Source organism: Salmo trutta, chromosome 17 (assembly GCF_901001165.1).
Source record: "Salmo trutta chromosome 17, fSalTru1.1, whole genome shotgun sequence".
In the NCBI taxonomy this organism is placed as follows: Eukaryota; Metazoa; Chordata; class Actinopteri; order Salmoniformes; family Salmonidae; genus Salmo; species Salmo trutta.
The window spans coordinates 27,401,118-27,428,437 of NC_042973.1; the positions used below are offsets into that span (position 1 = coordinate 27,401,118).

At 42.7% G+C, this 27,320-nt stretch overlaps 1 protein-coding gene across 1 annotated transcript in view; it reads left to right on the forward strand.

Moving 5' to 3' along the window:
• Positions 1-27,320, forward strand: part of LOC115151978 (insulin-like growth factor 1 receptor) — a 166,503-nt gene that overhangs the window by 113,243 nt on the left and 25,940 nt on the right. The window contains exons 3-10 of the mRNA XM_029696368.1: positions 11,333-11,639; positions 15,530-15,666; positions 16,099-16,243; positions 19,048-19,256; positions 22,337-22,463; positions 22,855-23,090; positions 24,774-24,941; positions 25,601-25,808. Of these exons, the coding sequence (XP_029552228.1) occupies positions 11,333-11,639; positions 15,530-15,666; positions 16,099-16,243; positions 19,048-19,256; positions 22,337-22,463; positions 22,855-23,090; positions 24,774-24,941; positions 25,601-25,808 (1,537 nt within the window). The remainder of the gene's footprint in view (positions 1-11,332; positions 11,640-15,529; positions 15,667-16,098; positions 16,244-19,047; positions 19,257-22,336; positions 22,464-22,854; positions 23,091-24,773; positions 24,942-25,600; positions 25,809-27,320) is intronic.

Genomic DNA, 27,320 nt, shown 5'->3' on the forward strand with positions numbered 1-27,320 from the left:
ACGAAGATCTTGGTTTTGTTCCAGCGAAAGCAAAACAACATCCTCTACAACAAAGGGGACTGGCCTATTGGGTTTAGGAGAGTAATATTGTATTGTATCGTATCAAACAACATATTTTCAGGCTTTTCCTGAAGGTATAAAGACACTGCATGCTGAAAAGGGCATGTTTAATCACCATGGTTACAGCTCCCCCTCCCACTCCCCTCACCAGAGAGGACTTGTTTACCATCTCTACTCCAGACTCAATAACATGTCAATCATCCAGAACCGCCCCTGCAAGCCTGCTATTGGTCCACAAGAAATCTCTCCCAGTTACACCCCTCAAATGCCTCCCCCGTTAATAATGAATGATTTCCAAACAGTCTGTCCTACATCCTATTCATGACACTGGCAAATTGGATATTTATGATTAGAAAAATATGTCAAATAATACGTATACTAATATTAATCCAATGTGTATAATAATAACAGTTCTTTTTATTATTACTACAGTATATATATATATTTAAAAAAAATGTATTTCTGTTTCTAGAGGTCATCTAAATTGGCCTTGAAAAGCATAGATCAATTGAAATAGAAATCGAAAAGATATATGATCACCTCATATTAAATTACATTCCTTTGAATCTGTATCCAGTTCGATTATTTTACCTTCACCTTATGACTTTGTGAGATAGCAAATACAGCAGTAGAGGTATGCACATAGAATAGGCTACTATTCCACTGCAGCATCGTTGCGTGCGGGCTGCAAATGCGTCACTAGTCTCCCCAGATGTAAACACTGTAGTAGCCGACGCAAGCACCTTGGCTAGAGCGACATGCCACGCATTCAAATAACCCAGAGGAGGATTGGTGCATAATGCTCTCTGCAAGGATCAGTCTTTTAAGAAAAACAGAAATTCTGTGATAAAATATTAGGATTATAAATGTCAAACGGAGAAATGTGGTTCTCCCGATCAACGAAGCGTCATGTGGGAGAAAAGCAGGCATCAATTGAAACCTCACTGTCTCCTTATCAGATCAGAACGAAGCAGAGCATATTGTGACAGACAGACAGACAGACAGACAGACAGACAGACAGACAGACAGACAGACAGACAGACAGACAGACAGACAGACAGACAGACAGAGTGAGAGGGCAGGGGGGCGTCGGGCGGGCGGACACATGATGTTCCCATAGGCTACTAAACCCAAGATCGCAGATTCGCAACAGCTCCCAATCGCATGTCCCCCGCCAGCCAAGCAAGGCGAGCCCTCTCGATGCAGGGATCTGACGCTCTCTCTCTGATGCAGATGCTGCGTGTCAGCAAACCTCCGTTTGTCTCAGATCACTTATCGGCATCCTGGCCCTGCAGTCACATTCCTGCAGCAAAACAAGCATTCTAATCCTTCTGCTACATCCATAGCCCACTACAACATATCCAGGATTTATGATATACAGTATTTGAGTCAAGTCATAACAAGCTTTCATATTTCTTCATAGTCTCCTGAAATGTGTTATTGTATGTTGGTGAAGACGACAAAGGGATTTACGTTCTACTCCTTGACTACTGAGCTGATAGATATTCTTTGTATACTCCACTGACTTCAGACCACAGGCAAACAACATGTCACAGGAAAAACATCCAAGTGGGTCAATGGGCTTTTAAACAGCATGTAGGTTTTCCAGTCTGTTACAGCACTGTTGTGACTGTAGCTCTTCGTTCATTCTCTGTTTATTGAGGGTACAGGAATGTGTGGAAGTCTCTGTGGGGAGCCCACTCTGTCGCTCTCTCTGTGTTCATTGTGTTGTTTACTACAGAGGAGATGGACCGTGCCGCTCCTTACATTGCAGTAATTTTGCTGCGTGCAGCAGGGACAGGCTGGGCAGCTGCAGTGTCTATGGCGTCTGACCTGTCAGTTTTCTCTAGGAGGGAGAGATTGTGCAGAAATGAGAGTGTGGTACATAACCCCTACACCCACTCCCCAACCCTCTGGATCTCTGCAGCAGGAGTGTGTTGTCAGCTGTACGAAGCCTCTCTCCTCTACTGACAGTCACACATGACTGGGCACAACCACAACATACCGCTATCTTAGCTTTCTTAATGGGGCCATACAATCTTATCGGAGCCCAGTGTTTGGCATTGATTATTCCAGTATCATAATCAACCCTTGAGTTACTCATTTAAAGATAACTGTAAGTGCGCTATTTACACTGTATCTATTTACATGTTATCCTCAATTAATTGAAATACATACATTGCCTATAGATACAATACTGTGCAATATAGACCATTACTTCCTGATAAGGACTATTGGGCCTAACTAACTAAACTGATGAGACACTCTCTGATCAGTCGTGCATTTCTTGTTAGGTATTCTAGTGGTCCCTTTCCTCTGAAGCAGTGGAAACCCACGATGCCACACATAGCTGTGTGTAGAGCAGAGCAGTGTGGAAATAGGCTGGCTGCACTTGGAGCGTTTATAAATATAGGATTGTATTCTTGATACCACATTTTGTTTGGTCACACAGGGAAATTGGCTTGACTTATATGGATTGTGAAGCAGCAGCTACCCCCTCTTCTTCCCAGCGAAAGGTATACATGTTTGGAATTTCTCTTCATTGAGGGATCTGTTCAAATGATGCGGAACCTCTCCTAACGAGGCCCCTTTGAGCTTGTCTGGGCTGCCCCCTTTTGGTGGAATTCCAAAAAATGGATGGCTTCCAGTTTTTTTCTCCCTCTCTCTGCTTTTCTCTCTCTTTGCTCACCTCCATCATGGGATTCAACTTCTAGATCAGTGCCTAGTATGTGTTGGTATTGGATAGGTTACTTAAAATAATGCTTTTGTCTTCATGGGCTAGGTCCAGAATGGCTAGGTATTTATGGAGCATTGAGCTAGAGCCTGGTTAGAGAGTTGGAATTGGAACAAGTAACTGTCCATCTATATATAGCTCATAAAGGGGCCATATGGCTATTTAAGGAAGTGCAGTTCTCATTTACCACCCATACTCATTCCAACACACCAATCCTGTGTTATGGTTTAGAAAAGGTTTTCAATCAATCCTGTGTGTTAAAGGTGATGAGCGGATTAGTAATAAACAAATTATTACATAATGGATGGCAATAAATAGAGTGATTAGCCTAAGTCTTGGCTAAAGATATCAGCAGAATTAAGAAGGATCATGTCTGTGTTCTTTTGACCAAATAGCTGATTTTTATTTTATTTTTTCTCTTGAAAAAACTTGCATCTTTCTTTTGGTTACAAAACTCTAATGGAATGTTTGATGACTAATTTCACCTCTTGTATGTTCAGCTTGTGATTTGACCAAATGTGAGAAAGAATCTCAACTATTTGAGAAATGGTTAAGAGTGGGAATGATGAGTCTCCTCCCTTGTGAAAAAGAGAAGCACTAGGCTAGTTGGTACTGTGGGAGTATGATGTGTTTGCTTTGCAACATTGCTGTAGTGCATTGTCACATTCTTCTTCACTTACACAGATGTTTGCTAAAGCAGCATGAAATATTCATGTTTAGATTAGTTTAGCAGCCCCACTCCCTCTCTCCCCTGGTTCATAAAGCACCGCTGATCTTCTGACACTAGACACATCTTACACAAGCAAACACACGTCTCGAAAGAAACACTCCTACTATACACACACTCTCTCTCTCTTTCTTTTTCTAGTTCTATCTCTGCACCACACCCAGTATACACCTAATATGGAGGAGGCTGGTGGGAGGAGCTATAGGAGGACAAGCTCATTATAATGGCTGAATGGAATCCATGGAATGGAGTTAAATGTGGTTTCCATATGTTTGATCCGTTTGATACCATTCCATTTATTCCATTCCAGCCATTACAATGAGCCCGTCCTCCCATAGCTCCTCCCACCAGCCTCCTCTGACTTAATACAATAATCATTCTATATGTCAGTATGCAGATGAATTACCCCAATAAACACACAGTTTAAAAACCTTTGATTTCCTTATTAGTGTGGAGGCTAATGAACAGACAGAATGATGAAGACGTGTCGTGTGTGTGTGGTTGTGCCCCCCCCCCCTTCCCCCCGCCTGCAGGGCTCGGCACCAAGAGGCCGTTGCCTAGGAACCAGGAGTTTCACCGTGTCGCTCGGTGGCCTTCTCAGTTGGAGTTAGATCCTCTTCAGACAGGGGTAATCATTTGTAAAAAGCACTAGGTCACCAAGAGCTCCTCCACATCCACTCACTTGGGCCCACACCCAGGCCTGTCTCTGTGTAGTAGACTTCCCTTGGCCTCCAGATTAGAGCTCCTGTCATTCAGTTACCATGGGCACATGCTGCCTCACCTTCCCTCATGCATACCTGGGGCCCCTGATAAAGTATTTTTCCCTTTCCTGTCCAAACTCAGGTGGCCCTTGATAGATTATAAATAACTACTGAGTTTCCTCACGAGACAGAATCACCTCACCTCCTCTTCCCCTGCCGGGAACAACATCACCAAATAATACATAAGGATTATAATACACATAATAACTATGGGTTAATACCACTTAGGTCTAAACATCTAACAGCATAGGCCTAATACCTGGGCGGATAGTCAGAGCTGATTACAGGCAGAGTAAATGTATAGTCTTGCGCTTATAGAGTTCATAGGGCAACAACTCCAAATGAACTGTTTGAAGCCTGTCTTTCCCACCATTGTAACCAAAGTCAGTGTATTTCTCAACCAGAGGTTATGCTGGTGTTATTGATACCACATTTCTGTGTGGTTTAGTCCCTTTGCTATTCTCAGTAAACACTGACAATTGTTATTCGTGAAGCTAAAATCTTAATTTGAAACATGCCAGTGTTCTCCACATAATTGTTTTACTGTTGATTTTCTCACGGTCTTGAAGGAAGTTCATATGTCTTGGAAGCTACTCTAGGAGTTCTGATTTCTGTAAGTGGCGTCACTTTTGTCCCGTTTTTGGCACAGTATTGGTAAACCAATGAAATGTTGTTTCTCAAGAAATTGACTGCAAATGATCTATTAGCTGAGGGGTTTTCTTTGCTGCAGTTTTTTGGTCTTGTCTTGGGTGGTAGCTGCTTTAATAAAATCTATACTTGAATAAAGGGATGCACTGTAATCTGGTAAGGGTGCACTGTCCATCAGTAGGTTCTTGTCAGTGGGACCTGGTTCAGGTCTGCTCCCCCACTGCCATGTAGATGTAGTATCAGAGAAGCTCAGTCTGATTGGAGCCCTCCTCTGCTCCTGGAGTCAACGGCAATCCATCTACTGGCGATACAACTGCTTTATTTCTCCCCCCTCTCTCTTTCCCCTCCCCAGAATTCCCTTAATAGTCCCAAACAGCAATAATATTTATCTGTAGTGGGGCCAGCTCTGCAGTTTACTAACAAGGCTGGCATAGAGCAGAGTGGGGCCCTGCGCAAACATTCGACGCCCTGATGGCACACCACTTCCTCTCTGAGAACGTTCTCCAGCTCCCCAGCTCTGCTCAGCGATTACCATTTCACAGCCCACTAATCCTAAAGCCTGCCTCTCCTCCACCTCCAACGAGCACAGTACAGGCTAGGCATGCACACACACACACACACACACACCGTCCAGCTTAATCAGAGTCTCATCATGCCACCCATCCTCACTCCTGTCCTCAGAACTTGATATAGGTCTAATAATAGTTAACCCATTTAACCCTTTTTCCTCTCCAGGGAAAGAAGCTCATAAATGTATTCCAGTTTAAAAACCTTTGAATTTATTGTAATTTGACACTGTATATAAGCTAATTAGAGTGATCTGTGCTTTATCTGTTAGCTCCATTAGTGTGTTTCCTCTCTGACCCTGTCATCCAGACCTACAGTAATATGGTGACTGTTTACTCTGACCCTGTCATCCAGACCTACACTAATATGGTGACTGTTTACTCTGACCCTGTCATCCTTACCTACAGTAATATGGTGACTGTTTACTCTGACCCTGTCGTCCAGACCTACAGTAATATGGTGACTGTTTACTCTGACCCTGTCATCCAGACCTACAGTAATATGGTGACTGTTTACTCTGACCCTGTCGTCCAGACCTACAGTAATATGGTGACTGTTTACTCTGGCCCTCTCATCCAGACCTACAGTAATATGGTGACTGTTTACTCTGACCATGTCGTCCAGACCTACAGTAATATGGTGACTGTTTACTCTGACCCTGTCGTCCAGACCTACAGTAATATGGTGACTGTTTACTCTGACCCTGTCGTCCAGACCTACAGTAATATGGTGACTGTTTACTCTGACCCTGTCGTCCAGACCTACAGTAATATGGTGACTGTTTACTCTGACCCTGTCATCCAGACCTACAGTAATATGGTGACTGTTTACTCAGACTATGGTGACTGTTTACTCAGACTATGGTGACTGTTTACTCTGACCCTGTCATCCATACCTACAGTAATATGGTGACTGTTTACTCTGACCCTGTCATCCAGACCTACAGTAATATGGTGACTGTTTACTCTGGCCCTGTCATCCATACCTACAGTAATATGGTGACTGTTTACTCAGACCCTGTCATCCAGACCTACACTAATATGGTGACTGTTTACTCTGACCCTGTCATCCAGACCTACAGTAATATGGTGACTGTTTACTCTGACCCTGTCATCCAGACCTACAGTAATATGGTGACTGTTTACTCAGACTATGGTGACTGTTTACTCAGACTATGGTGACTGTTTACTCTGACCATGTCATCCATACCTACAGTAATATGGTGACTGTTTACTCTGACCCTGTCGTCCAGACCTACAGTAATATGGTGACTGTTTACTCAGGCCCTGTCATCCAGACCTACAGTAATATGGTGGCTGTTTACTCTGATCCTGTCATCCAGACCTACAGTAATATAGTGACTGTTTACTCAGACCTGGGCAACCAGACCTACAGTAATATGGTGACTGTTTACTCTGACCCTGTCATCCAGACCTACAGTAATATGGTGACTGTTTACTCTGACCCTGTCGTCCAGACCTACAGTAATATGGTGACTGTTTACTCTGGCCCTCTCATCCAGACCTACAGTAATATGGTGACTGTTTACTCTGACCCTGTCGTCCAGACCTACAGTAATATGGTGACTGTTTACTCTGACCCTGTCGTCCAGACCTACAGTAATATGGTGACTGTTTACTCTGACCCTGTCGTCCAGACCTACAGTAATATGGTGACTGTTTACTCTGACCCTGTCGTCCAGACCTACAGTAATATGGTGACTGTTTACTCTGACCCTGTCATCCAGACCTACAGTAATATGGTGACTGTTTACTCAGACTATGGTGACTGTTTACTCAGACTATGGTGACTGTTTACTCTGACCCTGTCATCCATACCTACAGTAATATGGTGACTGTTTACTCTGACCCTGTCATCCAGACCTACAGTAATATGGTGACTGTTTACTCTGGCCCTGTCATCCATACCTACAGTAATATGGTGACTGTTTACTCAGACCCTGTCATCCAGACCTACACTAATATGGTGACTGTTTACTCTGACCCTGTCATCCAGACCTACAGTAATATGGTGACTGTTTACTCTGACCCTGTCATCCAGACCTACAGTAATATGGTGACTGTTTACTCAGACTATGGTGACTGTTTACTCAGACTATGGTGACTGTTTACTCTGACCCTGTCATCCATACCTACAGTAATATGGTGACTGTTTACTCTGACCCTGTCATCCAGACCTACAGTAATATGGTGACTGTTTACTCAGACTATGGTGACTGTTTACTCAGACTATGGTGACTGTTTACTCTGACCATGTCATCCATACCTACAGTAATATGGTGACTGTTTACTCTGACCCTGTCGTCCAGACCTACAGTAATATGGTGACTGTTTACTCTGACCCTGTCGTCCAGACCTACAGTAATATGGTGACTGTTTACTCTGACCCTGTCGTCCAGACCTACAGTAATATAGTGACTGTTTACTCTGGCCCTGTCATCCAGACCTACAGTAATATGGTGACTGTTTACTCTGACTCTGTCGTCCAGACCTACAGTAATATGGTGACTGTTTACTCTGACCCTGTCATCCAGACCCACAGTAATATGGTGACTGTTTACTCTGGCCCTGTCATCCAGACCTACAGTAATATGGTGACTGTTTACTCAGACCCTGTCATCCAGACCTACAGTAATATGGTGACTGTTTACTCTGACCCTGTCATCCAGACCTACAGTAATATGGTGACTGTTTACTCTGACCCTGTCATCCAGACCTACAGTAATATGGTGACTGTTTACTCAGACTATGGTGACTGTTTACTCAGACTATGGTGACTGTTTACTCTGACCCTGTCATCCATACCTACAGTAATATGGTGACTGTTTACTCTGACCCTGTCATCCAGACCTACAGTAATATTGTGACTGTTTACTCAGACTATGGTGACTGTTTACTCTGACCATGTCATCCATTCCTACAGTAATATGGTGACTGTTTACTCTGACCCTGTCGTCCAGACCTACAGTAATATGGTGACTGTTTACTCTGACCCTGTCATCCAGACCTACAGTAATATGGTGACTGTTTACTCAGGCCCTGTCATCCAGACCTACAGTAATATGGTGGCTGTTTACTCTGACCCTGTCATCCAGACCTACAGTAATATGGTGACTGTTTACTCAGACCCTATCATCCAGACCTACAGTAATATGGTGACTGTTTACTCTGACCCTGTCGTCCTGACCTACAGTAATATGGTGACTGTTTACTCTGACCCTGTCGTCCTGACCTACAGTAATATGGTGACTGTTTACTCTGACCCTGTCGTCCAGACCTACAGTAATATAGTGACTGTTTACTCTGGCCCTGTCATCCAGACCTACAGTAATATGGTGACTGTTTACTCTGACCCTGTCATCCAGACCTACAGTAATATGGTGACTGTTTACTCTGACCCTGTCGTCCAGACCTACAGTAATATGGTGACTGTTTACTCTGACCCTGTCATCCAGACCTACAGTAATATGGTGACTGTTTACTCTGGCCCTGTCATCCAGACCTACAGTAATATGGTGGCTGTTTACTCAGACCCTGTCATCCAGACCTACACTAATATGGTGACTGTTTACTCTGACCCTGTCATCCAGACCTACAGTAATATGGTGACTGTTTACTCTGACCCTGTCATCCAGACCTACAGTAATATGGTGACTGTTTACTCAGACTATGGTGACTGTTTACTCAGACTATGGGGACTGTTTACTCTGACCATGTCATCCATACCTACAGTAATATGGTGACTGTTTACTCTGACCCTGTCGTCCAGACCTACAGTAATATGGTGACTGTTTACTCAGGCCCTGTCATCCAGACCTACAGTAATATGGTGGCTGTTTACTCTGACCCTGTCATCCAGACCTACAGTAATATAGTGACTGTTTACTCAGACCTGGGCAATCAGACCTACAGTAATATGGTGACTGTTTACTCTGACCCTGTCATCCAGACCTACAGTAATATGGTGACTGTTTACTCAGGCCCTGTCATCCAGACCTACAGTAATATGGTGGCTGTTTACTCTGACCCTGTCATCCAGACCTACAGTAATATGGTGACTGTTTACTCAGACCCTATCATCCAGACCTACAGTAATATGGTGACTGTTTACTCTGACCCTGTCGTCCAGACCTACAGTAATATGGTGACTGTTTACTCTGACCCTGTCGTCCAGACCTACAGTAATATGGTGACTGTTTACTCTGACCCTGTCGTCCAGACCTACAGTAATATAGTGACTGTTTACTCTGGCCCTGTCATCCAGACCTACAATAATATGGTGACTGTTTACTCAGACCCTATCATCCAGACCTACAGTAATATGGTGACTGTTTACTCTGACCCTGTCGTCCAGACCTACAGTAATATGGTGACTGTTTACTCTGACCCTGTGGTCCAGACCTACAGTAATATAGTGACTGTTTACTCTGGCCCTGTCATCCAGACCTACAGTAATATGGTGACTGTTTACTCTGACCCTGTCATCCAGACCTACAGTAATATGGGGACTGTTTACTCTGACCCTGTCGTCCAGACCTACAGTAATATGGTGGCTGTTTACTCAGACTATGGTGACTGTTTACTCAGACTATGGGGACTGTTTACTCTGACCATGTCATCCATACCTACAGTAATATGGTGACTGTTTACTCTGACCCTGTCGTCCAGACCTACAGTAATATGGTGACTGTTTACTCAGGCCCTGTCATCCAGACCTACAGTAATATGGTGGCTGTTTACTCTGACCCTGTCATCCAGACCTACAGTAATATAGTGACTGTTTACTCAGACCTGGGCAACCAGACCTACAGTAATATGGTGACTGTTTACTCTGACCCTGTCGTCCAGACCTACAGTAATATGGTGACTGTTTACTCTGACCCTGTCGTCCAGACCTACAGTAATATGGTGACTGTTTACTCTGACCCTGTCGTCCAGACCTACAGTAATATAGTGACTGTTTACTCTGGCCCTGTCATCCAGACCTACAATAATATGGTGACTGTTTACTCAGACCCTATCATCCAGACCTACAGTAATATGGTGACTGTTTACTCTGACCCTGTCGTCCAGACCTACAGTAATATGGTGACTGTTTACTCTGACCCTGTGGTCCAGACCTACAGTAATATAGTGACTGTTTACTCTGGCCCTGTCATCCAGACCTACAGTAATATGGTGACTGTTTACTCTGACCCTGTCATCCAGACCTACAGTAATATGGGGACTGTTTACTCTGACCCTGTCGTCCAGACCTACAGTAATATGGTGGCTGTTTACTCTGACCCTGTCATCCAGACCTACAGTAATATGGTGACTGTTTACTCAGACCCTGTCATCCAGACCTACACTAATATGGTGACTGTTTACTCTGACCCTGTCATCCAGACCTACAGTAATATGGTGACTGTTTACTCAGACTATGGTGACTGTTTACTCAGACTATGGTGACTGTTTACTCTGACCATGTCATCCATACCTACAGTAATATGGTGACTGTTTACTCTGACCCTGTCGTCCAGACCTACAGTAATATGGTGACTGTTTACTCAGGCCCTGTCATCCAGACCTACAGTAATATGGTGGCTGTTTACTCTGACCCTGTCATCCAGACCTACAGTAATATAGTGACTGTTTACTCAGACCTGGGCAACCAGACCTACAGTAATATGGTGACTGTTTACTCTGACCCTGTCATCCAGACCTACAGTAATATGGTGACTGTTTACTCTGACCTGGGCAACAAGACCTACAGTAATATAGTGACTGTTTACTCTGACCCACTAACCTGTTTCTCTCTGTCTGTTTTGCCCAGTGTGCCCAGAGAAGAAGTGTGAGCGGCGGGCATGTACGGACGGTGGTGAGTGTTGCCATGCCCAGTGCCTGGGAAGCTGTACGGAGCCGGACGACGACATGGCCTGCGCAGCCTGCCTGCACTACTACCACGAGGGCCGCTGCATGCAGGACTGCCCCCCAGACACTTACAAGTTTGAGGGCTGGCGCTGCATTACCATGGACCTGTGTGACCGTGTGCACCTGGCCGGGGACTTTCACTTTGTCATCCACGGAGGGGAGTGCATGCCTGAGTGTCCATCAGGCTTCACACGCAATGAGAGCAATAAGTAAGAGAGTAGAGATCACACTTCACCTCAAGGTCTCCCCAGTATCAGGCATGGTCCTGGTTATTGGTTGTCTACAGTATTATATTGAGAACTATCATGAGTTCACTCCAGTCATTGTTACTGTAAACAGTCCTCTGACATATTGATTGTGGGGTGACTTTCTGGCCATGTGTGTTTTGTTACATTACGAATCTGCATGCAGATGTCTTCTGAATAATTCACCTCTATCTCAACACCTCCTCCGCCTGGTCCTTTACAAGATAACATTCTTAAAAACAAAAAAAAGTGTTTTATTGTCACATACACCAGATAGGTGCAGTGAAATGTGTTGGCTCGGGTATTCAAACCAGAAACCTTTCAGTTACTGGCCCAAGGCTTTAACCCACGTGTCAAACTCATTCCACAGAGGGCTGAGTGTCTCCAGGTTTTCACTCCACCCTTGTACTTGATTGATGAATTAAGGCCACTAATTAGTAAGGAACTCCCCTCACCTGATTGTCTAGGTTTTAATTGAAAGGAATAAACAAAAACCTGCACACACTCGGCCCTCCGTGGAATAAGTTTGACACCCCTGCTCTAACAGCTAGGCTACCTCTCCAAGGAGAAGCTTCAGAGCTAAACATGCTTCGGGCAGAATGTATTGTTCCGTCATGATTGATTGAAGCCTGTGGACTTTACAGGTAATTCCGAATCAGAGGAAGATGCTCAACTCAGTACCCAGTACACAAGACTCATCCATTGGTGAATTTCTGTAAATTACGGCCGGGCCCGTAGGGTGTGGTCATACTGTAGCAAGCATAAATGTAAACATCAGATACAAAAGGGACTTTCTGAACATTACTTGAATGTGTTCAGGAGGGGTTTATCATAGCAGCGCTGTAACTCAGAACATTTCCCCTGTTTGACATTTCCCCGTTTGACATTATTAAGTTTGATTAAGAGAATGTCTTTGTTCATGTCTCAGGGTAACTTATCTCCGTATTTAGATTTTTCATTCTCCAAACTTTCCATGTTGAGTCTTTGTTGCAGGTTTCATCATATTGAGTAGGGCTGTTGCGGTGACGTTATTACCGCCACACTGGTGGTCACGAGTCATGAAGACAGTCAATTTCCACCTGACTGTTCAGTCCCGGTAATTAGTTTCTCCAGGCTCTGATGCTGCTGATGGTCATTAGTAGCCTACCAAACTTGCTAACTGCCTGGTACTCAGCACTCTATTGTCCCTCTAATCACTCTGACATCAATGCAAAGGTAATCGAAAATCTAATCAAACACTTCATGAGAGCCCATGAGCTCATGTTGCGCAACATTTCTATAGCTATACAATTGTGCGAGAAAACAGATTGATGGCCTCTACTAAAAAGAGGAGGATCTTATCAGGTTTCTATAGACTAGGCCTACTATATTTATTTCTCAACTTTCCTAATATTAATCACATTGTTTATCTTTACAACAGGTGTATAGCCTACCTGGCTGACATGAAAATAAACCACAGGAAAAACGTCCTCCATTCGCTATTTAAGTGTATGTATTTTTTCCCTCTGCCCGTTTTGAGACAGGTGCATGATAATGGTCCATTCCAAATCAAAAGAAATTTCACACATATATTATTTTGTATATGTAAAGACAAGATTAAATCACGAATAGTCTGATGAGTGACAATATTAGCATATCACTTGTGAATTAAATATTATCACTTGTGAATGATGCCCAGCATAAGAAACTGCCTTTTTTTGCGACTTTTTCGAATCATAGTCGCACACCTCATGTAGCCTAGCCCATAGGCCTATATGTTTTGATAAGGTTTGTATCACAACTAAAGTGGACAAAATTAATCACCTTAATCTGCTTTACAAAGCGTTTAGAGCCTTACTGGCACACATAAGCAGTGCGTGAGTTTCAAGTTTGGAGAAGATCATTTTCACCATAAAAATGCACCTTTATAATAAAAGCATTACATGCATAATCACATTTGCGGTAACTTTTGATAATGGTGTTTTCCCACTAATGGAACATTTGCGCTAATGGCCTACTGCCATGTGCGTATTGCTGCGCTTATAATGTGAAGAAATAGCCTAATAGTTTATCAACATTTTAAGCTAAACATTCTGTTCTGTTGCGTCAGCCACATTGCGTAAAATATTTTTTTTTATTAAGCTAGTGGTTGTATTAACTGTCCCAGACTATGTTTGGAATATTTATTTCTCGCACAGAATGAAAAAGGTTGACTTTTGTACTATGGGGGATAGAAGATTGACATAGGCTAGTACTTTTGCTGTTCGTTAGGCCTACTTATCTTGTTGGCTGACGAAAAGTAAATGTGGACAGTTCTTCCAATATCTTCAATATGCACCTGGGAATTGGATACGGATGCACACAGTTCCGTCCCCAATGTGTCTGTCTTCACTTGTAGCCTATGAGAAAGCACCAATCACGTGACGAGAGCCATGTGAGTGAGAGGCGCTTCGCATTGCGCAGCACTCAGGGAGAAGGGCACTACGCAGCACTCCGGGCCGCAAAAGGCATGGATTTTTTTTAGGGTGTATAATGGCCACAAAGGGGATGCCGCCATGAAATTCGAGGCATTATCAAGTGCTTGTCAAATTGTGAATGAGAGTGGAGTGTGTACAGCCTGCGCAAAAAACTAAGCAGAGCTCATGCCTTTCAAGCAACCTTTTTCAAATCATCATTAGTCTCATCATGCAGCCTTACAAAAATCAAAACATACAGCCCAATGTTTGTAGAACAACTAAAGTTACATTAATAACCCTAAATTAAGCATATAGGAGCACCTATTTCTTTGTTAACCGCTCAACACAGAATAGCCGCATGTGCGCACAAATATTTATATTTTATTCAGCTTTGTTCAATTGTATTCTTCATACCATAAGATAATATAAAATAATGCCACGGAATTATAAGCAAATTTTGTCTGCTAAATAAACGAGTGTAGCCCACAACCATTTGGCATAGCCACATCAGGACAACTCAGAGTATGCTATTCTTTTCTCCTGAAATAGACTCAATTTTTTTCATATCATACTTCTTTAGACCTGTCTAAAATAAATAATGTATTTATTGTGAAGGTGTAGGCTATATTACATGGATTTATTAGACTTTTTAAAATGTTGATGTTCTAAAAGTCTGCATCAGTGGCTTCTAGGCTATTTGTGGAAGCCAGGAGATGCTAAATGTGCTTATGTTAATTCACTGTCAATTACCTTACCGTGAGACCAACAGTTATTTGCTTGACAATCACCAGCTGACGAAATTTCGTGACCGCCACAGGCCTAGTCATGAGTCTTGACCTGGAGGCAGCACTGAGCGATTTCCCCTTAGATAGACCAGCTGCAAAATCAAAATTGGCTATATTGTAAAAATCCATGAAAACAAAAATGTGTTTTTTGGTCATAATTTAAGGTTAGGGTTAGGCATTATGGTTAACAGTGTGTTTAAAGTTAAGGTTAAGGTTAGTGTTAGGTTTATATAAGATTTTATGACATTGTGGCTGTGCCAGCTAGTGACCACTGCAGAGCTGCCTATAGAACAAGATTCATGACGAAAAACAACAACCTCCTATATTTTTTTACCATATCAGTCTTGTTTTGTCTTTAGGACTGTTTAGTGAGTCATTTTCTCATGAAACCATGGGTTCAAATGAGGACTCATAAAAAATACATTGTTCACAAAGAAAGTGCCCTTGTATTTTAGAAAGCTAAAATTAGATACATTTTTACTTCTGGAAGTTTGAGATTTTTAAGGTGAGTTGGGGTGAGGCGTCTTAATTATGTTTCTTGGAAATTGTCTTTTTTTGTAGTTTTATTTAGTTAAGGTCATTCCTTGACTGATTTCCCTCTTCTCTCCCCCTCCTTTCTCTTCCTCAATCACAGTATGTTCTGCAGTGCCTGTGATGGCTTGTGTGATAAGATCTGTGACTCCAAGACCATCGACTCAGTGGATGCTGCTCAGTCTCTAATGGGCTGCACAGTCATCAAAGGCAACCTGCAAATCAACATCCGCCGTGGCAGTGAGTACTAGTACCAGTAACCAGGACCACTCAGTCTGTCTGTCTCCCCAGAGACCGGGAGGGGAACACAGAGCACGGGGCCACTGGGAGAGCTAGTGTGGGCCACAGAGTCAACATTACATCAGCTGCCTGCTCTGTGCCCCAAACCAATTATCACATTATGCTATTATGCTATTTATTTGCTCAGTTGACAGAGTGACTTACAGCTTATCTTTAGATATGAAAACGTTTGTACAACTCTGGATTTGCTGGAGCCAGGGTAATTCTCCTCTAGAGCATTGAGTATAGTCATACAGTATAGTCATATAGTATAGTATAGTCATACAGTATAGCAGTACAGTTGCCTGTGGGATTTGATGTGTTCAGAGCTGTGGTTCTCACACACTGGCTGTTGTGTCTGACTAGTGTTTGCTGACTCTCTCCTCTCCCCAGATAACATCGCCTCAGAGCTGGAGAGCTTCATGGGGCTGATCCAGACAGTGACAGGCTATGTGAGGATCCGCCACTCCCACACGCTAGGCTCGCTCTCCTTCCTCAAGAGCCTGCGCTACATCAATGGGGAGGAGCTCATGGAAGGGTACGGCAGGCTGCTCTCTGCTCTCTGAGTCTGAGATGTGTTTGGGGACGTGTCAGCCTTGAACCACAGCCTAGAGAGGAAAGATGTTGTCACTCCAATATCAGCGGGGTCCAGCCATATTTTTGACCAGGAAAAATGACACATGGATGATTTAAATTGATTTTTGGAATCCATCTCATGTCAAATGTATCCCAGCAGGTTTTGAATGCCTCATTCATTATTTATTTATGAGTAGAGGCTACCAGCCATAACATTTACAGTACAAAGGAATTCACACAAAACCACCATAACAAGGCACCTCCAAGTTATATAGTGAAAAGGTGGATGAACTATCCCACTGGGCACACCATGTTATTTCAATGTGGATAATTGGGTATTATTTGGTTGAGATGTTGATCAATGAGATTACAACCTACAGTATATTCACTCAAAATGGCTGCCAAAAGTTTGTTGAATTTCCAATGTGTTATCACTATGCTTTCAACCATCTAAAAACACAACCAAATTCCAATCGAAAAACAAAGCCTGAGTTTTGATTCAGTTGTCACCCAAATGTCTATCACTGTGCTTCCAACCATTCTAAACCACAGAAAAGTTCCAATGGGAATACAATGACAGATATTTTGTTTATTTATACAACAGATTAATATCACTGTGCTTCATCTAATAGCAAAATCAAAAGAACTGGATTGCAGTTGAAGTTACATTAAAAGCACATGGTGCAAGTGATCAATGCTATTCACGATTCTGCGCAGAATATGACAGCGATTGTGCATGCTATCTGGAACATGCACGCGGTCACTTTATATGATTACATAAGAAAGGTGTAATTACAGTAACTTCAAAATGTGGCCATTGATGTGTTACTCATTTCAAGGTTGAATGTTACATTAGTTTTTAAGATAGCCTTAACTTTAGGCTTTTTACTGTTGACAACACAACCAAATATCAACGTTTAAAAGAGGCATATCTACTGCTTGGATAGTTCCAGCTGAGCCACTGGCTTAATCCTATTATTTAACTGTTATTTTTGGTTGAGTTGGAGACTCATACATATAATTTTCAGCAAGTTAATAGGCTATATATTCTATATAAAAAGTGATATTGAATTGTGTTTGGTTGTCAACTCAATAAGATATCAACATTAGAAGGAGATCTATCTTCTGCTTGGATAGTTCCATCTGTGCCACTGATTTAGTGTAGCTTTAAAGGAGAATTTAGAATTTAAATTTGGAATTTAATTTTCTATGTAAATGTGATGTTATAGAAGATTTCAGACATTTTCTCCCCGCTATTTGACTTGTTTCTGAGAAACTTAGCCCAACCAGTGATTCACTACCTCATCCTCATTGTGCAGTACGGGAAAAAACCTGAACAAACGGAAAGGCTGTCAGTATAGTGATGCAGGTCTTTAAATGTTGTACACATGAAATTGCGTCATTTCAAACTTTATCCGCAACTTATATTCCATTTTGTTGCGACTCGAGCGATACCTCTGTCCATTCTAGCAGCAGCCTACACAGAGACTGGAACAGCTGGATAAGGAAAACAGCTTGAGTCGCACAAAATGTAATATAACGTTGAAGATAAAGTTCGGAATGACACAATTTCATCTAAAGCCCCGCATCACTATAACTAGAGCATTTCCATTTCTAAAAGGATGTATTTGGGTCTTTTTGGAGCATTTGTTCATGTTTTTTCAGAGCAATGCACAACGAGGATGAGGAAGTGAATCGCTGGTTGGGGTAAGTTTCTCAAAAACAAGTAAAAGATGCAAAACAAGTGTTTGGCCCCTTCTATAACATTCCATTTACATCAAAAATAGAGATTTTGTTATTAAAAAGCAAACTTCTCCTTTAATTCCAGTTGTCGATAAATTAGTAATAGATATGTTAGATTCACGTCTTCTCAGTTAAAAAATAGGACTAAATAAAATAAAATAAAACTTCAAATGCACTTTAAATAACATTTTATTTTATTTAGTCTTAATCTTTAACATATTTTTGGATGAAATGGAGATATGAATCCAACATATCAATTATTAATCTGCAGTGCATATAACAATGAAGGTCTGACATCGTCTATGTTGAAATTTGGTTACCACGATGGCATAATCCTGTGGTTTAAATTTCACCCTAAACACAACAATTGATTACTTTTAAAAAATCCAATGTGCATTATTTTCCACGTAGATTCCACGTCACAATACGCTGACAAATGACGTTGAAACAACGTTGATTCAACCAGTTTGTGCCCTGAGGGCTCTATCTGAATGGAAACCCAGGTGTCCCAGCTTAATCTGGCTGTAGCATGACATCACCAGGGTTCTATCCCCTGTCAGAGATAGGGAGAGTGTTTCTGGAGATGACCAGGAGGGTCGTGGGAAAGCCTCTCAGGTCTCTTGTTGTCATCCCTCCCAGGCTAGAGTTACAGAACGAGGAATGCTCTAGAGAAGGGCTGGCATTCCGCTCGTTCCCAAGGTATTCCATGTAGCTGAGAGGCTCTGAGTCGCTCTGTTTCATCTCTGGCCCTCTCTGTGTGCACAGTTCAGTGTTAGACAGACACACCCACACACACTGAAACACAATCCGCTCTGACGTCTTCTCCTCTTAACACTTTACATATCCACCAGATGGAAAACTAGGCCAACCACTCCACAACATTTTGACGACTTTATCCTCAGTGCTCTATTGTGTGCTTAAAGTAAATAAACTGACTGATTAAAAAGTGGTTTGGTCCCATCTATGCCAGCACAGCTGCTAGGTGTGTTAGTAAGTTAACACCTGTCTGTTGTCTCCCCTCAGAATGTATGCTTTTTCTGCCATTGACAACCAGCGCCTGCAGTACCTGTGGGACTGGACCCAACACAACCTGACCATCAGGGCTGGGAGGCTATCCTTCCGCTTCAACCCCAAACTCTGCATGTCTGAGATTCACAATATGTGGGAGAAGACGGACATCACTGAGAAGTTTGAGGAGGGCGATTTCCGCAACAATGGAGACAGAGCAAGCTGTGAGTACACCAATGTGATTTAATAAGAAGCCTTAATCTAATGCAACACTGTTATCACAACTAAGTTTTCTGTATGTGTTGTGAGGAGGTTATCTAAGACAGGGGTTCAGAACTTTTGTGAAACAGCACAGTTAAAAATATATGGCAAATAGAAATCAAACTGAATGGACATCAGAAATCGATGGGAGAAGTTGAGTGTAGAGGAAGGACAGGACTAAAAACAAACAAAATATAACTATTGTAAAATAGATTATGTCTGTAAATATATATACTGTGTATTAGAGGTCGACCGATTATGATTTTTCAACGCCGATACCGATTATTGTGGGACCAAAAAAAAGCAGCTACTGATTAATTGGACAATTTTTTATATATATGTATAAACAGTTGAAGTTGGAAGTTAACATACACCTTAGCCAAATACATTTAAACTGTGTTTTTCACAATTCCTGACATTAAATCCTAGGGAAAATTAGGACCACAACTTTATTTTAAGAATGTGAAATGCCAGAATAATAGTAGAGAGAATGATTTATTTCAGCTTTTATTTCTTTCATCACATTCCCAGTGGGTCAGAAGTTTACATACCCTCAGTATTTGGTAGCATTGTCTTTAAATTGTTTAACTTGGGTCAAATGTTTCGAATTGCCTTCCACAAGCTTCCCACAATACGTTGGGTGAATTTTGGCCCATTCCTCCTGACAGAGCTGGTGTAACTGAGTCAGGTTTGTAACCCTCCTTGCTCGCACACGCTTTTTCAGTTCTGCCCACACATTTTCTATAGGATTGAGGTCAGGGCTTTGTGATGGCCACTCCAATACCTTGACTTTGTTGTCCTTAAGCCATTTTGCCTCAACTTTGGAAGTATGCTTGGGGTCATTGTCCATTTGGAAGACCCATTTGCGATCAAGCTTTAACTTCCTGACTGATGTCTTGAGATGTTGCTTCAATATATCCACATCATTTTCCTGCCTCATGATGCCATCTACTTTGAAGTGCACCAGTCCCTCTTGCAGCAAAGCACCCCCACAACATGATGCTGCCACCCCCGTGCTTCACGGTTGGGATGGTGTTCTTCAGCTTGCAAGCCTCCCCCTTTTTCCTCCAAACATAACGATGGTCATTATGGCCAAACAGTTATATTTTTGTTTCATCAGCCCAGAGGACATGTCACCAAAAAGTACAATCTTTGTCCCCATGTGCAGTTGCAAACCGTAGTCTGGCTTTTTTATGGCGGTTTTAGAGCAGTGGCTTCTTCCTTGCTGAGCGATATAGGACTCGTTTTACTGTGGATATAGATACTTTTGTACCTGTTTCCTCCAGCATCTTCACAAGGTCCTTTGCTGTCGTTATTGGATTGATTTGCACTTTTTGAACGAAAGTACGTTCATCTCTAGGAGACAGAACGCGTCTCCTTCCTGAGCGGTATGACAGTTGCGTGGTTCCATGGTGTTTATACTTGCGAACTATTGTTTGTACAGATGAACGGGGTACATTCAGGCATTTGGAAATTGCTCCCAAGGATAAACCAGACTTGTGGAGGTCTATAATTTTATTTTCTGAGGTCTTGGTTGGTTTCTTTTGATTTTCCCATGATGTTAAGCAAAGAGGCACAGAGTTTGAAGGTAGGCCTTGAAATACATCCACAGGTACACCTCCAATTGACTCAAATGATGTCAATTAGCCTGTCAGAAGCTTCTAAAGCCATGATATCATTTTCTGGAATTTTCCAAGCTGTCTAAAGGCACAGTCAACTTAGTGTATGTAAACTTCTGACCCACTGGAATTGTGATACAGTAATTTATAAGTGAAATAATCTCTGGGTCTTCCTTTCCTGTGGCGGTCCTCATGAGATCCAGTTTCATCACAGTGCTTGATGGTTTTTGCGACAGCACTGACATTTTCCGTATTGACTGATCTTCATATCTTAAAGTAATGATGGACTGTTGTTTCACTTTGCTTATTTGAGCTATTCTTGCCATAATATCGACTTGGTATTTTACCAAATATGGTTATCTTCTGTATACCACCCCTACCTTGTCACAACACAACTGATTGGCTCTAACGCATTAAGGAAAGAAATTCCACAAATTAACTTTTAACAAGGCACACCTGTTAATTGAAATGCATTTACAGGTGACTACCTCATGAAGCTGGTTGAGAGAATGCCAAGATTGTGCAAAGCTGTTATCAAGGCAAAGGGTGGCTACTTTGAAGAATCTCAAAAATAAAATATATTTTGATTTGTTTAACACTTTTTTGGTTACTACATGATTCCATATGTGTTAATTCATAGTTTTGATGTTACGGAAAACCCTTGAATGAGTAGGTGTGTCCAAACGTTTGACTGGTACTGTATATTTACAAACAGTATATATGGGGGATTGGAAATGATGCAGACAATTGTGTTGTTGGAAGCTACAATCTATCTGCAACATTAAACCTGATCTACCCCTAATATATACTTTTTAATAATACAAATTAAAAAAGACAGGGGCCCCCAAACTTTTTACTCAGTCCCCTTCCAGCATTGGGGATTATCCCATGCCCCCCCTACCCCGCCCCCCCCCCCCCCCCCCCCCCCGCGTGCCCACGCCATGTCTATTTCTATGGCCACAAGCACTGTTCATGACACAAACTGTTCACCTCCTCTTGTTGGCGGAGAGAACATTTTGCAGGTTTAAAAAGTATTATTCACATTTTGTCATGGGGTGCAGAGAAAGTGTTGCAATTTTGAAGCTAATTTTCTTGAAATGCTACACAATTTGCCATGTCTAATGTGTATTCATGTGATATTTGAGTGACTCGAACATTACTACAAAATCTGTGGGCTAAAAAACCTATCCCAAAAAAGTTAGCTGACATGTTCTCGTTGATCTGGAAATTTCTGACAAGTCATAAATAGCTCTCTGAGATGAAGATGATGATAATGCAATACCCATTTTTGTAATTGCATTTTACGTATTCTACTATTAGCTACAACTTTCAAGAGTAAGTTGAAAGCCGGACTGAATTCCTTTTTGGCAGGGGCACACAACAGTTTGGGAACTACTGATCTAAGGTGTGGTTTGTGTTTGTAGGTGAGAGTCATATCCTGAAGTTCAAGTCCAACAGCACGATGAGTAACCGGATCAAGCTGACTTGGGAGCGCTACCGACCACCAGACTACAGAGACCTCATCAGCTTCATCGTCTACTACAAGGAAGCGTAAGTATTCTTATGGAGATATACCATTCCCTATTGTACTGCATAAATGTACTGCATTCCCTATTGTACTGCCTTTATTTTTTAAATGTTTTATTTAACCTTTATTTAACTAGGCAAGTCAGTTAAGAACAAATTCTTATTCGCAATGACAGCCTAGGAACAGTGGGTTAACTGCCTTGTTCAGGGACAGATTTTTACCTTGTCAGATTTTTACCTTGTCAGCTCGGGGATTCAATCTAGCAACCTTTCGGTTACTGGCCCAACGCGCTAACCACTAGGCTACCTGCCGCCCCAAATACTTATACTTGTAGACAGGACATTATCTGCTGTGTTTGTGGATTCAGAGTTGCTGTACTAAATTGACATAAGGTGTCTTAACCATGCAATCCAGACCGCACCAGAATATCACAGAGTTTGATGGCCAGGACGGGTGTGGCTCCAACAGTTGGAACATGGTTGACGTGGACCTACCGCAAGACAAAGAGATAGACCCTGGTGTGCTGCTCTCCCCACTGAAGCCCTGGACCCAGTACGCCATCTTTGTCAAGGCCATCACCCTGGTGGTGGAGGACAAACACATCCCAGGAGCCAAGAGTGACGTGGTCTATATACGCACCAGCCCCTCAGGTAAGACACTGTACAGCTGCAGTACACAGACTAAACTACAGTACAGCTACTGTACACAGCAGCAGGTCGCCTCAGCCATGGACATGTTTTCACCCAAGATAAACTGAAACACTTCTTATCAGAACTTTCAATAAGGAAATGTATCACTCTTATTTTAAGCTTCATGAAAACAACACATTTAAAACTTTATACACTGAACAAAAATATATATGAACACAACATGTAAAATAAAATATCCCAGAAATGTTCTATATGCACAAAAAGCTTATTTCTTTCAAATGTTGTGCACAATTTTGTTTATATCCCTGTTTGTGAACATTTCTTCTTTGCCAAGATAATCCATCCAACTGACAGGTGTGGAATATCAAGAAGCTGATTAAACAGCGTGATAATTACACAGGTGCACCTTGTGCTGTGGAAAATAAAAGGACACTCTAAAATGTGCAGTTTTCTCACACAACACAATGTCACAGATGTCGCAAGTTTTGAGGGAGCGCGCAATTGGCATGCTGAGTGCAGGAATGTCCACCAGAGCTGTTGCCAGAGAATTTAATGTTCATTTCACTACCATAAGCCACCTCCAACGTCGTTTTTGAGAATTTGCCAGTGCGTCCAACCGGCCTCACAACCACAGACCACGTGTAACCACGCCAGCTCAGGACCTCCACATCCGGCTTCTTCACCTGCGGGATCATCTGAGACCAGCCACACGGATAGCTGATGAAACGGTGGGTTTGCACAGCCAAAGAATTTCTGCACAAACTGTCAAAAACCATCTCCGGGAAGCTCATCTGCGTGCTCATTGTCCTCACCAGGGTCTTGACTTGACTGCAGTTCAGCATCGTAACTGACTTCAATGGGCAAATTCTCATCTTTGATATTCACTGGCACGCTGGAGAAGTGTGCCCTTTACCAATGAATCCCTGTTTCCACTGTACTGGGCAGATGGCAGACAGCGTGTATGGCGTCGTGTGGGCGACCGGTTTGCTGATTTCAATGTTGTGAACAGAGTGGCCCATGGTGGCGGTGGAGTTGTGTTATGGTATTGGCAGGAATAAGCTATGAACAACAAACACAATTGCATTTTATCGATGGCAATTTGAATGCACAGAGATACCGTTACCAGATCCTGAGGCCCATTGTCTTGCCATTCATCCGCCGCCATCACCTCATGTTTCAGCATGATAATGCTGCAAGCTGAAAATCTCCCAGTTCTTCCATGGCCTGGATACTCACCAGACATGTCACCCATTGAGCATGTTTGGGATGCTCTGGATCAATGTGTACGACAGCGTGTTCCAGTTCCTGCCAATATCCAGCAACTTCGCACAGCCATTGAAGAGGAGTGGGACAACATTCCACAGGCCACAATCAACAGCCTGATCAACTTTATGTGAAGGAGATGCACTGCATGATGCAAATGGTGGTCACACCAGATACTGACTGGTTTTCTGAGCCACACCCATACCTTTTTTTAAGGTGACCAACAGATACATATCTGTGTGCCCAGTCATGTGAAATCCATAGATTAGGGCCTAATGATTTAATTTAAATTGACTGATTTCCTTATATGAACTGTAACTCAGTAAAATCTTTGTAATTGTTGCATGTTGTGTTTATATTTTGGTTCAGTGTAGTAAACACCACTCACAGCATTTCAACATTTGTGTGTTTTTGTCACAGAGCCGTCTATGCCAATGGATACCCGGGCGTATTCCAACTCGTCCTCCAAGCTGGTGGTGAAATGGTCGCCTCCCCTCAACCCTAACGGCAATCTCACTTTTTACCTGGTCCGCTGGCAGCAGCAAGCTGAAGACAGGGAGCTGTACCAACACAACTACTGCTCCAAAGGTCAGCATTCCAACTCCTCCTCTTTCTCTTCCCTTGTCTACTTTTCATCTTTGTGCATTATGGAGTCCAAACTGTAGGCATCTCTCCTCCCCTAGTATTATAATGCTCTGTACACACTCTGGTGGAAATTCAACACCAGCGACACCTGAAGTCAATCTTAAATGAATCACTCTTTATTATCAGCAAGTTGGAGAGGTTACAACAAACTCTGTACACCGTACAGGTCTATCAGAAGCTCCGCTGGGGCAGTCCCAGCAGTTGTCTTATATACCGCTATACACAGACAAGTTATATTTGCATGATTTAGCATTATTAATTCATCATTACTGGTGGCTCGCAGATGTGACCGACCAATACCTCACGAGGCTTTCGCTCTCCAAGTTGAGACCTTAAAACTGAGATACCTTGGTTGTTGCCATAGCAATATTCTGGGTGTACTGCCAAGTTGCTTATCAGTGATTGTGAGGATTCCTCCATACACGATCAGTCAGTTACCTGCATGAACCCAGCTAATTAGTTATTGGAAAAGTAGCATTGATTTGATACACAAACATTAGATTTCCCTCACAACACCACCTAATCCCTTTTCATTTTTGCTTTTTTTGGTGAATGCTGTCATTTGCTAACAAGTCCTGTTCCCCTCCAACTCTCAACAAAAGAGCTGAAGATCCCCATTAGAATTTCAGCCACGGGGTTGGCAGACATGGAGGAGGACACCAAGCCCACCAAGCCTGACCTGTCTGGGGGGGACAAGGGCCCCTGCTGCCCCTGCCCCAAGACCAAGGAGGACCTGAAGGCAGAGATAGACGACGCCTCCTACCGCAAAGTCTTTGAGAACTTCCTACACAACTCCATCTTCACCCCCAGGTAGGTGCCAGGCAGCAGGCAGTCTTTCTCTATGGTGAGAGGTCATTCAACAGTGTGATAGTAAAGCACTGGCTATAACCTCCCCCATTTGATTACAGCTTTTGGACCAAACCCTTCTTTGAGACTTTGTTGATTATTATCAAAGAGCTGAGCTCACAGTCTGGGTCCTGTTTGCTTTAATAGCCCAGAGAGATATCCAGGATCAGGAGGCAGTGGGACTGTAATTACCCAGCCCTGAGACTGGGACTGACAAGATCTAAACATCATGAGGGTTTGGAGGGAGGGAGGGAGGGAGGAAGGGTGTAGGGCTGCTGGGCTGTAGCTGTGTCAGAGGACCCTGCCTGACAGGGAGAAACATGGGGAGCAGGAATTCAATGCCTGCTTACGGCACTTGTGGCTTTTCCATCGCCATGACGACGGCGGCAGCGGATTTTAAGGCCTAGCAGGCTGTAATTTAGGCAGCACAAACAAACCCAGGGAGAGGGATCTGATTAATGAGTCTGAAGGGCCTGCGCTGCGCTCTGCTCGCTGGGCTGGCTGCACCCTTTCAGCCCGTTAGCCTTTTGTTTGCCAGAATGGGGTACGACATCTGTGTTGTGTTATAATTTTACCTTCTCATGGCTACGGATGCTTTACAGTTTCAAAGACTCCAACCCCTTTCCACACACACACACTCACTCTATGTCATACACACACACAGACACACACACACACACAGATGTACTCATCGTGTTTTGAAATTGATCATTTTTCAGGGTAAACTCAGGCCACTTGTTTCTCCATACCAGATGGCAGATCAGGCCCTGTGTGTGTCTGTGTGTGTGAGGTGAATGAGTGCATGAGTGATACTGCGTTTGTGTACTCAGTGTATTCAGGGTACAGGTTTGAGTATTCACTGAATTAGTACCATTTCATCGCAAAACAAATTGAATGGAAAACAAAATCTAATGCACTTGTTAACCTCCATAGACTTCTCTGGTGCTTGATACATTCCAGTGTTTATATCTTGCCCTGACGCCAGCCTGCTTAGTACAGTATGCTCTTCATCACCTGCTGGGCTATGCTCATGCATTTATGTAATGTTATGATGCCCTTTCCTTCGCCTCTGTGATGCTTTCTTTCACAGTATTAAAACAAACAATAAAACAAGACCACTATTCTGCCCTACCAAGCAAAAAGGCAGTAACTGCTCATAGCGTGGAACTGAGAAAAATGGCTTTTATTTACCTTGGTTTCACAGTAACCGAGTGCAGTTACTGCTAACATGACCGACATTTTCTCCAAAACACAATACAAAAGAGGCAGGATACTTGATTCCTCAAGTCCTCATGATTAAGCATATATTTAATGTAGCAAAAATGACTAACTAATTTTCGTCCAAGTGAGCAGTTACTGCCTTTTTGCTTGGTAGGGCAGTATTGTTACTAATTGTTTTCTTTCACTCTCTTGTTGATTTGTTATAGTTGTCTAGGAAACTGAGGAGTGCCAGGTCTCTGGCCTGCCGCTAAGGAC